This window comes from Haemorhous mexicanus, chromosome Z (genome assembly GCF_027477595.1).
Source record: "Haemorhous mexicanus isolate bHaeMex1 chromosome Z, bHaeMex1.pri, whole genome shotgun sequence".
NCBI classification, from domain to species: Eukaryota; Metazoa; Chordata; class Aves; order Passeriformes; family Fringillidae; genus Haemorhous; species Haemorhous mexicanus.
In genome coordinates this window covers 79026130-79039543 of record NC_082381.1, presented here as the reverse complement: position 1 = coordinate 79039543, position 13414 = coordinate 79026130, and the positions used below count along the sequence as shown (strand labels likewise).

General features: G+C 38.3%; 1 protein-coding gene across 2 annotated transcripts in view; it reads left to right on the top strand.

Annotated features, from left to right (window-relative positions):
- Positions 1–13414, top strand: part of TARS1 (threonyl-tRNA synthetase 1) — a 28606-nt gene extending 15192 nt beyond the window's left edge. For both annotated transcript variants that reach the window (XM_059836491.1, XM_059836490.1), the window contains exons 4-19: positions 889–1012; positions 2096–2217; positions 2442–2559; positions 3394–3458; positions 3540–3618; positions 4208–4354; positions 5265–5363; positions 6085–6251; positions 6754–6916; positions 7005–7142; positions 7859–7936; positions 9649–9749; positions 9858–9962; positions 10630–10702; positions 11429–11543; positions 12175–13414. In XM_059836491.1, coding sequence (XP_059692474.1) covers positions 889–1012; positions 2096–2217; positions 2442–2559; positions 3394–3458; positions 3540–3618; positions 4208–4354; positions 5265–5363; positions 6085–6251; positions 6754–6916; positions 7005–7142; positions 7859–7936; positions 9649–9749; positions 9858–9962; positions 10630–10702; positions 11429–11543; positions 12175–12323 — 1843 coding nt within the window. In that variant the 3' untranslated portion in view covers positions 12324–13414. The remainder of the gene's footprint in view (positions 1–888; positions 1013–2095; positions 2218–2441; positions 2560–3393; positions 3459–3539; positions 3619–4207; positions 4355–5264; positions 5364–6084; positions 6252–6753; positions 6917–7004; positions 7143–7858; positions 7937–9648; positions 9750–9857; positions 9963–10629; positions 10703–11428; positions 11544–12174) is intronic.

Below are 13414 nucleotides of genomic sequence, written 5' to 3'. Positions count from 1 at the left end.
GGTAACTAGCAGGTTTTAGTTTTGGAGTGCAGTTTGCTTTTGCCTTATAAAGATGCAGTTTCTGACATTAAATAAGAAAAAAACTGAGGTATTTTAGTCACATTTTAGTAGCACATTTTTCCATCCAAGTACTGCTGTTGCATTAAGAACTGATTTGCTAATGAAGTACCAGATGGAATGTTTGCACTGCAAGTCGGTTTGCGTTGACCTGAGGAAGATGACTGCTGGGTGATGTTTCAGTTGATTACAGAGAAATTTAACAGTATGAGTATTCTTCACTTTATTTGGCATGGGAGATATCTATTAAAAAGAGCGTTGCTCGTCTCCAGGTTGCTCATAACTGCTGTGGAGTATTTTTGAATCATACACAGTGAACACCCTGACAGTTAACATTGCAAAGATTGGGTCATTCCTAAAGGTGAAATGCCTCTTTTTAAAAATTTTTTTCCTTGTCCATAAAAAGGTGCCATGTAATTGGAACCTCCTTTGCTTCTGTGATTTGGGATCATGAAAAGAGTATTTTGCCTAGTGGATACAACAGTAAAGCTACTATGTCAAAAGTAGTATTTGTTAGCTTCTCTTATATGCAGTAGGATTGTGGAGTCAGGTTTGTACTTGGAGGATGCTGCCTCCAAGTCAAATATGTGCGAAGGTTAAGTATATAGCAGAGTTTTCTTCCCATATCCCTAAAATATAAGTCGGATTTTTGATGAATGTTCAGGACTGGCTAAACTGGTCATTTATTTAAAGTTTATTTATGACAGTGTATCCACTCTGAGCACTCCAAAGTCTCATTCAAACTAGAGGGCAAATTTGGGGAATTTCTGCTTGCTGATTTTAAAGTACAATGTACTTTCTTATAATTGTACCTTTGTTTTTTTTCTGTAGTCAAGGATTGGCTGACAACACAGTTATTGCCAAAGTGAACAAGGTGGTTTGGGATCTAGACCGTCCTTTGGAGGAGGATTGTTCCTTGGAGCTGCTGAAGTTTGAAGATGAAGAGGCTCAAGCAGTAAGTATCTTTTACCAAAACATTTTTTGTTTCAGGTTTACATTTAACTCAGCCTCTTGCAGTTATTTAAATATTTACTGTGTTCAGAAGATGAAGAAAACAAGTTTGTAGTTTAGGTACATCTGCATTTCCTCATAGCTCCTTACCAGAGGAGCTGTGGTACTACAGGTAATGTACATTCTGCTGTGTACTTGTAGCCAAGTGTCCTTGCAGTTGCTGTAATTCTTGTTAAAAATTTGTATTTTCAGCCTTCATGTTAATGTAAAGTAGGTCTTTTGAACTGACATCTTCAGCACTGATTTTGGGAACAAAACTGAGTACAAAAATACTTTCTATGTAGAATCATAAAAGTATTGAGTAGACTGCTCTTTGTCTTTGTGTATGCAAAAGTATCTGCTTTTTTATTTTGGCTACTCAATCAGATAAATGTGCCCAGCCAGTACATTTGTGATTAGGCTCTTTAGAAAAAAAAATCAGTTGCTACAAGAAACTGTCAGTCAAACTCATCACAGAAGTCTTACATTCAAACCTAGGGTCTTCATATTGGCTTAATGACAGCTTCAAGTTTATTATTTCAATTTGTGCTAACCAAGGCAGACTAATTCATAGAGGATTTGGTTTTGTCAAAACCTCAGGTGTTCTATAAAATGGAGTGTGCAGGATTTCTTTTGCATAATATTGCTGGATTAGAACCACAGCCTTATGTTGAAAACCCATCTTTTGGTCATTATGCAGATCTGATTGATTAAAGTTCATAGAAAAAAAGGTTTCTGAATTAGTATCTTGACTTCTTGAGAACAATTAAATCATGTTAGCAACAGTTGAAAGTAAGAATTGTTTGCTACCAGAATGTAAGTTTTCCATTTCCACAGATTTCCAGTGGAAATGCTGCTTTTTGGAAACATTGGTGCTGAGGATGCGAGTGCTGCTGGGCAGGTCACTTCTGTTCTGCACACTGCTCTAATGTGGGATGTGCCTCAAGTATCCTTGAAAGCAAGCGTTTCAAAAAAGGTTCTAAATAAAACAATTGGAAATGTGTCATGTGTATTCAAGACTGATCCCTTCTTTTTTTACTTCTGTTAGGTCTACTGGCACTCAAGTGCTCACATAATGGGTGAAGCTATGGAGCGAATCTACGGTGGCTGTTTGTGCTATGGCCCACCAATAGAAAATGGATTTTATTATGATATGTTTCTTGAGGAAGGGTAGGTTTTGTATTTTTTTAATTTAGGAGCTGAGGGTGGGTGGCAGTCAGCAAAATTTCTGCTGTGTGCTTGTTCCTGAAATATAGTCGTATGTACTGCTGCAGATGGCTTTATTTTTTTGGACAGGACAGGACATCCCAACCATGGGTTGTTGTATTGCACCAGGATCACAAATTGCAAGTGAAAGCAAAAATTACTCACTTCTCTGTGTGTGTTTATTTTAGGGGTGTATCAAGTAACGACTTCTCTGCTTTGGAAACATTATGCAAAAAGATAATGAAGGAAAAACAAGCCTTTGAAAGACTGGAAGTTAAGAAGGAAACACTGCTTGAAATGTTTAAGGTGGGCTGTTGTAGAAGGTTGTTGCTAGCCTCGTGCAAGTATTTGTAACTTCAGGGCATGTGTCATTAGTGGTAGAAGAAAATATATAAAATTAACTTTATAAGGTGATCTTAGAAACTCATTTGTGATATTTAACAAAAAAAAAAGAAAAAGGAAGTAATTTTTAGGTTCTTGGAAGTAGGCATTCTGATTTTCTAAAACTGTGGGAATTTTCTAAAACTTCCCCAAGGTGATCAATTCTGTGAAGCCATATTCTTTATTTACTTCCCAGAAATGTAAGTTTGTAACATATTTTGGATGCAGTTATGTTGTGTTACCTTGTCTGTGGTGATACTGTGACTGTATATGTTGCTGCTGCATTCAGAAAGCTTCATAAAACGTTTTTTAGAATAAGGATTTCTAAAAGAGTGCAAGCAGTGCTAAAACCTGACCCTTTCTCTCTTGTATCTAGCTGCAAATAATTTTTTGGCATTCCTGAGGTAGACATTAGTGAGTTTTCAGTGTTAGGGCATAAGGAGGATCATAGCAGCATTCAGGTTGGAAGGTACCTCTGTTGGTGTCCAGTCTCATGCATAGGACATGGGGTCAGACTTGGGGATACTGAGGCCAGGTTTCCTGGGCTTGTCCAGTTGGGCCTTTAAAACTCCAAGGACAGAGATAGCACACCCTGCTCTCTGGGCACCTTGCTCCACTACTGTCTGTGCTCCTGTCTGTCTCTTTTACAGGCCTGTTCTGATGCAACACGGCATCAGGTTTGCAAATAGTTCAAACTGTAGTCCACTTCTCTTTTTTAAACAAGGAATTAACAAGTCTGTGTGCTGCTTTTCTTTTCAGTATAATAAGTTCAAGTGTCGCATCCTGAATGAGAAGGTCAATACCCCAACTACTACAGTATACAGGTAATTATGCATGGATCATAATATTACTGGGTTTATGGTTCTAGGATAAAATATACCAAATAAATGTTTTCCTTTTCTTAGGTGTGGTCCCCTGATAGATTTATGCAGAGGGCCTCATGTCAGACATACTGGCAAAATAAAGACCATAAAAATTCATAAGGTAAGTGCTGGAACTGTCCTACACAAATGTTTCCACTGGAACACTTCAGATGCATTGCTGCCTTTAGGCTTAGCCAGGCATGTACTGTGAAACTGTACATTCCTGGCTAAGGAGTTCCAGGTTACTGTGTCACCTGGCCAAAAACTTGGTGTTACAGATTGTGAAAGGGTTGTAATGCTAGAATGATATTCACATGGTGTGAAGTCCAACTAGGTGTCCAGGGCCTGCACTTCCAGTACAGGAGTGTGAGTTTGGTTTAAAGTTTGGCTGAACTGCATCAGTTAGAATTTATAATTTCTGCTTAGCTGATGATTATAGCTATGTGTGAAAAAATAGTTGGAATAGGATAGCTATAAAGCAGATAGGCTTTTAAAAAAGACAAGAGCCTGAAACCATTTTTACTTGCTGTATTTACCTTTAAGGATGTTTCCAATCAGTGCTATGAATTTCAGATTAAAAATCTCCTTATGACTTAGTTGTTCCACAGTAATCATTTATTAATAATTGTATGCCTTTTCATAGCAGGCAGAAGTAGTAAAATATGGAGGCTTATCTCACTTTTCAGTGTTTCATTTCTATTTGCATTCAGAATTCTTCTACCTATTGGGAAGGCAAGGCCGATATGGAATCCCTCCAGAGGATCTATGGAATTTCATTCCCAGATACAAAAATGCTGAAGGAGTGGGAGAAGTTCCAGGAGGAGGCTAAAAGCAGAGATCACAGAAAAATTGGGCGGGTGAGAGAGCTTTTCTAGTAACTTATTCCAAAAGCACTGTGTGGATATAAGCCCTTAATTGAAAGCATCTTGAGGATAGCCTATACTTGCTGCCGCAACCACGGTGGTGTTGTGACACAATTTTATTTTCAGTTGGGTTGTGAAGTCAACTGCTTTTCTCAGGAGCATCAAAGTCCTAAAATAAATAACTTTTTTATTCTTTCAACACAATGACATCCTTATTGCACACATTGATCAGAACAGAATATAAAGACTTCGGTCTGCAACCCATGAATGCTGCAGTCCTCAGGCACTGCTAATTACTACACAGTTTGCTGTTGCCTGTTCACACAGTTCTTTCTTTCTGCATGTTTTCAGTATTTGCAGCATACAGCTGTGTTTTTTGGCTGGCTGGTTTTTGAGTTTGTTTTTTCAGATGGAAACCCCTGTCAGTTGACTGATAGTTCTGAACAGGGTTAAAATGCCTGCTGATAGTACATTATGACAAAATTCTGAAGAACTCCCCATATGCAGATCTCAGGTGTGTGCACAGTTTGTGACAAAATTAACCAGCTGTAGCCACACATTAGTTTATGTGCAGATAATTAGAGAGCTGCAGAAGCAGAACTAAACATTGACAAGTAAATGTGCAGAGGGAACCATGAAGGCACAGTTGGGAGTTTTGTAAAGTTTTGGCACATCAGTAATAAGTGAAAAAGGAAACTGAAAATTTTTCCTCCCCTGTAACTGCTGACAGACATAAAAATACTAGTGAAAATGCATTTGGTGTATTGGATATTGCTTTTTTTCCCATGTTTTTCTTTTTGAAACTCTTGTTAGTGATGACCAGTCAGTAGCAATCCATTTGTGAATGTTTAGTGAAAAAGGTGGGGTGCAATTACTAAATTCTTAAAGTATTATTTTCCTGCAGGACCAAGAACTGTTTTTTTTCCATGAGCTCAGCCCTGGTAGCTGTTTTTTCTTGCCAAAAGGAGCTTTCATTTATAACACATTAATTGAATTTATACGGGTAAGTAATATATTTTGGAAATCTTGTAGGAGAAATTACATGATTTTAAAACAATACATAACAGCATACTATGTTTAACAGTATTAGTAGCCCTTCATTTCAAGTTATCTTTTAGTTATGTAAGCCATGGTACTAAAGTAACCTTGGTTCTTTGAATTGGTCTTGTCGCAACCTCTGTGTAAGTTTTATCAGTACTTTATATCTTCAGTTAAAGCTGTGATAAAGGTGCTTTGTAATAGGAGTTCTTTGACATCTAATAGTAGAGCTAAGCTCACACTGCTGCTGTTCCATTGATGCATATCAATTTGTTTTAATAAACCTACTTAATTTGGTCTTGAAGACCTATTTGTTTTGAAAATATATGTAGGAAAAGAATTCTGATATTTCTGCTGTAAGATTTGAAATCTGTGTTATTACTGTATATTTGGGCTGCAATGAAATATATCTAGGGTCATGGAGTAATTAGAGACTGCTGCATTGCTTGCAGGGAGGAAACTTGTTCTTCTTGCTTACTTTCTACTAGAGAAATTGTTTGGGGGAAGGGTGGTGGAAGGATGTATCCTGGCATGTCCAGCTTCAAGCTGTGTCTTCTTTCTCCGTTCCCTTCCTAAGCCATGGGACTTTTGTATGGCATCGCTTTTATATTTTTTGGCTGCACATTGAAGCCTGTACTTACCTTTGTTTTCCTTATTATTTATTTTATATACTGTGCCTGTTCTAGAGTGAGTATCGAAAACGTGGATTCCAGGAGGTTGTCACTCCAAATGTTTTCAACAGCAAACTGTGGATGACTTCAGGGCACTGGCAGCATTACAGTGACAACATGTTTTCTTTTGAAGTGGAGAAAGAAATCTTTGCTCTGAAGCCTATGAACTGTCCTGGACACTGGTAAATACAGAGCAAATTTAGTTTACCAGAGATTGTGCTGATTGAAAAAAAAACCCAAATGAAACCCACTCTGCTTCCTTTGCCTGTGTAATTATAAGGATGGCTACCTTCAGTTATTCATTCTGTCAGGAATGATGTAATTATATGTCTTGCTGTGTACATGCTCTCTTCACTTGAGACACTGAGAAATGTCATGTCATTTTACTATCATTAGAGTGATCCCATCATTACTGGGGCATGGTCAGTTTTGTGGCAGCTCAGGCATTCAGGTTTTAAAGCTCAGTTTTAGGATCTGTTTTCTCTCCTTTCTGTGAAGAGGGGAAGGTTTACTAGCTGTTGAAGGAGATTGTTTCTCTGACAAATCTAGATAAGACTGATGGCTCTGTCCAGATTACACCAATGGCCTTACGGGCATGTGCTTCATCACTGGCTGCTTCTCCCTGACTGTTCTTTGCAGAATTTTGGTTCTGAATGAGATTCAAATAATAAACCTTTCCTTCAGCCTTATGTTTGACCATCGCCCGAGGTCGTGGCGCGAGCTGCCGTTGCGGTTGGCAGATTTTGGTGTCCTGCATCGCAACGAGCTGTCGGGAGCTCTCACAGGACTCACCCGAGTACGCCGGTTCCAGCAGGACGATGCTCACATCTTCTGTGCTATGGAGCAGGTGGGAGCTATTGCTAAATGAAACTGAGTATTAAAATCAGGTAAACTGAAATTTCCATATTTGAGGCATGATTTCTATTATCATCAAGATTGAAGATGAGATAAAGAGCTGCCTGGAGTTCTTGCGTACCGTGTATGATGTCTTTGGATTTTCGTTTAAACTGAATCTCTCCACTCGTCCTGAAAAGTACCTGGGAGATATTGAAGTATGGAATCAAGCTGAAAAGGTAAAACAGTAGTCTTATTCTTTTCTGTTATGTAAAGCTGCATCTTCTGTAAGAGCTTACTGCCTTCTGGGAGGTAGAGTGAAGCTGGGCTGGGCATGAGCAATATAACTTTGATGACTGCCTGCTGTAAATAGTTTGCTCACAGAACAGAGTGAGCAGTTTGTTCAGTCTGCCTGCTGTAAATAGTTTGCTCACAGTACAGAGGCAGTCTCCATGTAAGCATCAAATGAACTCTTTCTCCTTGTCTTTTTTTGATAATTAAAAAGGAGGAAGAGAATCAGTTCTGGCAGCCCCTGTAATAAGACTTAAAGCCATCTCCCAGAAGTGAGGCTGAAAGGGATGGGGTTGTCCACTGCAGGTGCAGTACTGGGGAGAAGATAGGGCAGGTATAGACATTTGTACCAGGGAAGATTTCATCTCAATATTAACTACAAACTTTGAATTTAGTATAAAAAGTTCCTATAACTTAGCTAATGCTTATTTGGCCTCTTCCAAAATGAGTGCATTAATTTTGGGTGTTTAAATTTGGACAAAATTAATTTTTGTTTTTTTTTTTTTTTACTGGTGCTTTTCCAAAACTTCCCTTTTTCAGAAAATAAATGTTTTTCGGCAGTTACTGAGAAGTAGTGAGAATTTGGTAGGGTCACCTAGTTGCAGTAGCAGGCTGACCTGAAACTGTAATGTGTAAAGAAACACTGTGTGTCCTTTATCTCCAGCAACTTGAAAACAGCCTCAATGCCTTTGGTCAGAAATGGGAGTTGAACCCTGGTGATGGAGCTTTCTATGGACCTAAGGTTAGTATGTTGCTAACCCCTCATTGGATTTGGTTTTTAATTCTGTTTGGGTAAGGCAAAAGGCTGGGATGAGGAAGAAAGGATTTTTTTAATTTTTTTTTTTTTAATGTTAGCCCATTTTAAGATGCTGTCTGACTGCAATTCACTGTTTTTCCAGTTACATAAACTCTAACATACTTGAGAGAGAAATAATCTTCTATGATCCTGGTTTTCATGTAGTTTTCACTGCTTTAACACTCATTTGATTAATTAAACATGAATAAACTATTTGTCTGCTGCTTAAACAGCTGACAGGTGGGTGACATAAACACAAGATGGCACTGTATGGCCTGTTTTAGCAACTTCTGCATTGCAAATAATCCTTTCAGCAGTACGTGAATCCTGAGTCAGGAGAAAATCAAAAGTAAACTTACTGGTTAAACACATTTTTATTCTTTTAACTACACAGTTTTGAAGTTGCAATGAGTTACTGGTGGTTTTTTTTAGTTTAAAAATCCCCACACATTGATCATGTGAATTTGTTGGGTTTCTTAAGAACAGTCTCCTCAGTTTAGACAGATTAAATAGAGCTTTTTAGAAACTTCATTGTTATCCATGCTCGTAAGGACACAGAGTATTATGAAATGGCTTTTAAATCTTTCCCTAATATGCCTACACTACATTTATATTTGTGTTCTCATCTAGTAAGCTGGTTCTGATTTCTATATTTGTATACCAGTTTTGGCTTGTGTCATTTTGTAGGGAAAATGTGTTATAGCAGTTCATATTTAGTAATTTCTGTATGCAATTGAAGGAAGACAAATATACAGGAACCTTTGTTAACATTAATTAATCTTACGCTTGCACTTCATACTGTCTGGATTTGAAATTAAAGTAGGCTGTAAATAAGCCTACTTATTTTGATTAGAAGCTCTTTTGTGACTAGCTGAATTCTGATAAATTAAATTCTAGATGCAAAATTGAAAGACATTTAGATCTTGAGTTGTTAAAATACTTATCTGTTTGTTTATTACACAAGATAAGGCATACTGCCTTAATATATAGCCTGATCAATACTGGTAAAATGATGAGTAAGTGAGCAATGTAATGAATAATTAATGTCAGGATTATATAAGTCTACTCTTTTCTGTAAGTCTTCTCTAAGTTGTATCATAAGTGTACTCAAAATTTAAGTGTTAGATATGAAAGAAAGAACAGGCTTGACTCGTAGGTCAGAACAAGTGTCACTGATTGATAGGAGCTCCTGCTGGTAAGTGGACTATTTAACTGATTCTTGTCCCTTGTTCATGCCCTGTAACACATGCTACAAAGTCTTCAAATACTCTATAATAAAGAAGTGCAAATTTGCCACTTTGAGGCTGAAGAAATTTCATTTGTGGGGAGACATGTTCAGTTCTGCATTTATGTTCTGCTGTACTAACTCAGTGAAAAGGCCCATGAAAGTTCCAGACTTTCAAACTCACAAAATGTCTGAGGCATTAAATGTAGTTCCCACCTGATATAATATCTCTCTAGTTACCCTGTTTTTGCTCTAACATTTTTTGCATCAGGACCTGCAAATCATTTAAAGCCTAATGAAAGCTGAAGTAAAACTATGCTGTTTAAACTGCATAGAGTTTTTCTGCATTGAGTGAAACTTTCCATCTCAAAACAATGAATTTGCTTTCAGAGGGGAAGTAAACTGTAAAAGTTTATGTCTTTTTGTTCTTCAGATTGACATTCAGATTAAGGATGCCATTGGCCGCTACCACCAATGTGCTACAATTCAGCTCGACTTCCAGTTGCCAGTCAGATTCAACCTCACCTTTGTCAGGTAAGCACAAAGGCTGGTGGTTTTAGTTTCTGTGTAATCTAACTTCAGTGACACTTAGCAGGCATAAGGTTGCATCAAGAAAAGCCTTACAAAAACATTTCTTTACAGCCATGATGGCAATGACAAGACAAGACCAGTTATCATTCACCGAGCTATCTTGGGATCTGTGGAGAGAATGATTGCCATTCTAACTGAGAACTATGGAGGCAAATGGTAACGTTGAAATGTTATTATTCCAGTTCAAGCAAACTCATAATGTAGGAGAAAAATTAGCCCCAAGTACTGAACTCAAGAGGGTCTGTTTGTTGCACTTGCTTGCTAGGGCAGCATGTCTAGGAATACTACAGGGGAATTTCTTGTGAACCACATTCCTTAGATATAAAATTATTCAAGATATGGTAGATTTTACATGACACTGCCAATGCAGGTGCAGCATAGAGCTACTCTGCCCACAACTTATGCATTCCAGCTGCTTTTGCAGCAGGACTGTCTTGTAAAGAGTCATTTATGTAGGTGATCTGCTTTACCTGTGTTAATATCCAGTGGGAGTGACCCCTCTGATTATGACAAGACTCAAAAGTAAAGGTTTTCCTGTGCTTAGTTACTAATGAGCTCAATCAGTTAGGCTTTGTTACCTGTCATAAAACACAACAGCAATCTTCCAGTCAGCAAGTGCTCGTGCCCACACTGCAATCCTTTTAGACACTTCTTTTCAGGAGATAATTGTAATGAATATAGGGCTCTCACCACCTCTGAACCCTATCTGTGCAGCTGGCTTTAAGAGTCTCTTGTGTAGATTATTCTTTTTTGTAAATAGTATTTCTTGTACTGAAAAAAAAAAATGAAAGCTGTATAAACTTGTTTTGTTTGTTTATTGAAGGCCACTCTGGCTGTCCCCACAGCAAGTAATGGTGGTACCAGTGGGACCAGCATGTGATGAGTACGCTCAAAAGGTGATGTGTATGGTTTCTGGGCTTTGATTTCTGTATATAGTATTGATCTGAAATACTTAGTTCTTAATGATTAATAGTATTTATTTCAGAGATGTATTCCAAGTCTTGACATATTACATTGAGTAATTTTTCATATCACAGTGACAATTAGCTGCTGAAGTTGCAGATCTCTTAAAGATTAACCTGAGTTAGATTTTGGATATGTGAATAATAAACGTAGATCTTTGTGAGACTTTTATTTTTGGAAAACTTAGTTTTTCTCTTGCTCAGATCTGTCTTACCTTCAGGTTCTAGTCCCCCATGGCCACATGCCTCTTGAGGAGCAGTAAGAAAGATGAAAATGAGTCTTTGCATATTTAGCATCCAGCACACCTCTGCTTGTAGTTCTTTCAGGCATGTTATATATAAATAAAATAGTTTGCAAATTTTTTTTTTAAAATCTCTTCTAATCAGTAAGTTTCATTATCCTGTTGCCTTTTACAATATCAAACTCAAATCACTACTCAACCCAAACATTAGATATTCACATCACTGCTTACTTATTTATAGTTGCATGATAGCTGACATATTTTAATGTCTTGAACTGGACTCATCTCTGAAGCCTGAACCCATGACAGTGCCTTTGTATTAGGGCTCAGATAATCTGAAATGGTTTAAATCTACAAATCATGAATAATTCATGGTCATGAATATACAGTAGTGACAGTTCTGATATTTTTTCCTTAGGTCAGACAGCACTTCCATGATGCTGGATTCATGGCAGATGTTGATGTAGATCCTGGATGCACACTGAACAAGAAGATCAGAAACGCTCAGCTTGCTCAGTATAACTTTATTCTGGGTAATGTATTAGTTACTTTGTACTGGCTGACCCTTTTGTTACAGGTTTTGATCATTTTGTGAGCAAGGCAAAGAGTTGTAATCAGTGTTTTAGGTCAGTTTGTTCCTGAGAGTCTCCCCTGCAGAGAACCTCTCCTGCTGACATCATAGGCATTCCTGGTTTGGACGGCTGTCCCTGAAGGGAGATCACTGTGACCCAAGCCATTATTGATACTTTTTGCTGTCTTCTGGTCAGCAGTATGGGGATAGATGGGGAGTCTCTTGTCCTTTATCAATCAGATTTTAAGTGATTTTCCATCCTCCCAATAATTCATGCTCTTGCCTCTACTTCAGCAAAAGAAGTATGTTTCCATTGCGTTCAGCTGTGGTACACTTCAGACTAGGCATGCAGGCATAAGAGAAGCCTCTTTCGGAGAGAGTGATGCAGGAAAAATTAGAAACTCATCCTGAAGTACATGATTTGAAGCAGCATGTTAGCCCTGTTGTGTGAATTGGGAATCTAGCATTGGCCTTAAATACATCTGGGATCCATTAAGAGTAGAAGGAGCCTTTGGCAGAGAAACTCTACCCTCTAAGTAATTAAAAGAATGGTGAAGAAGCAGTTAATTCCTTTGCCTCTTGGTTGTTTCTAGTTGTTGGTGAAAAGGAGAAGACAAGTGGAACAGTGAACATCCGCACCCGAGACAACAAGGTGCATGGGGAAAGAACCATTACAGACACTGTGGAGAGGTTGCTGCAGCTGAAATCCTCTCGTTCCAGACAAGCTGAAGAAGAATTCTAACACCATCTGCTCTACCTGGCATATAAAGAATTTGTCGTTTTCCTAATTTAGTTAACCAGAGTTTTTGTTCTGAGCCAGATTTGAAGTATATTTCACATTTGGACCTCTTGCTCATTATAACGGGGATCTTTCTTTAGTCAAAAATGCCTCTTTTTGTATAAAAAAAATCAAGTTTTTCAAAAACGTTCAAGTAAAGTTTCCTGGCTTTTAGCCAGTGACATATGAAGCAAGATGAAATTACTTTCTATGACTGCAAAAGAAGATTGAAACATTAATCAGGGGTATCTCTGGCATTCTACCTGCCCTGTTAAGAATAACATACATTTTGATAACATATTTTTCATGCCAGTTTAATGATAGACCTCAGGCTTAAGAAACCACATAATAACCATGTGTTGGAGCAGCAGCTTCTGGAGTGTCTCCATGAGCAAAGAAGGTGATACCTTGGCATCCAGTCTTATGGTCTCTTACCAGCTGTGAATATATTGACTCTCCTGAGCTCCCAGTCACATGAATGGGGACATGAAAAGAGGCCTCCTGCTTCCATAATGGTTGTTACCTCTGGCAGTGTCTCAGCTCCTGAAGTGAGGCATTCCTGACTCCACAGTGGGGCTGCTAACCAAAGCCTACTGTCCCCCTTTCCAAAGGCAGTCTCTGAAATGTGCTCGCTCTGCAGGTAAAGTCCTCAGAGCTGTAGAAAGGGGATAACGCTGTCTGGAAAAAGCAGGGCACAGTAGGGCCAAAGCAGCATCTGAGGAAACCAGTAGTATTAGGAACAAAGGGTGTTTCTGTTCATGTCTCTGGGCTGTCATTACAGTAAGGGCATCTGTCACACAGAAACAAGAATGTTCTAAGGTAGTGATTATTTCTTTAAGACAAATGCTACTTTTCACTTTAATAGGTACAGTACCATCCAGGCTTCCTTCCCAAGCCTCTAGTCCAAGGTATCATTTAATTAGCAGCCCTTCCTATCTTCCTGCTGAGGGCTCTCATCTATTGATTCTGGGTTTGGTTTGGGGTTTTCCTCTACATCTGGCAAACAAGAGGCAAATGTCTGTCACTGACAAAAAATAAAATCTTGGTCTGAGGTT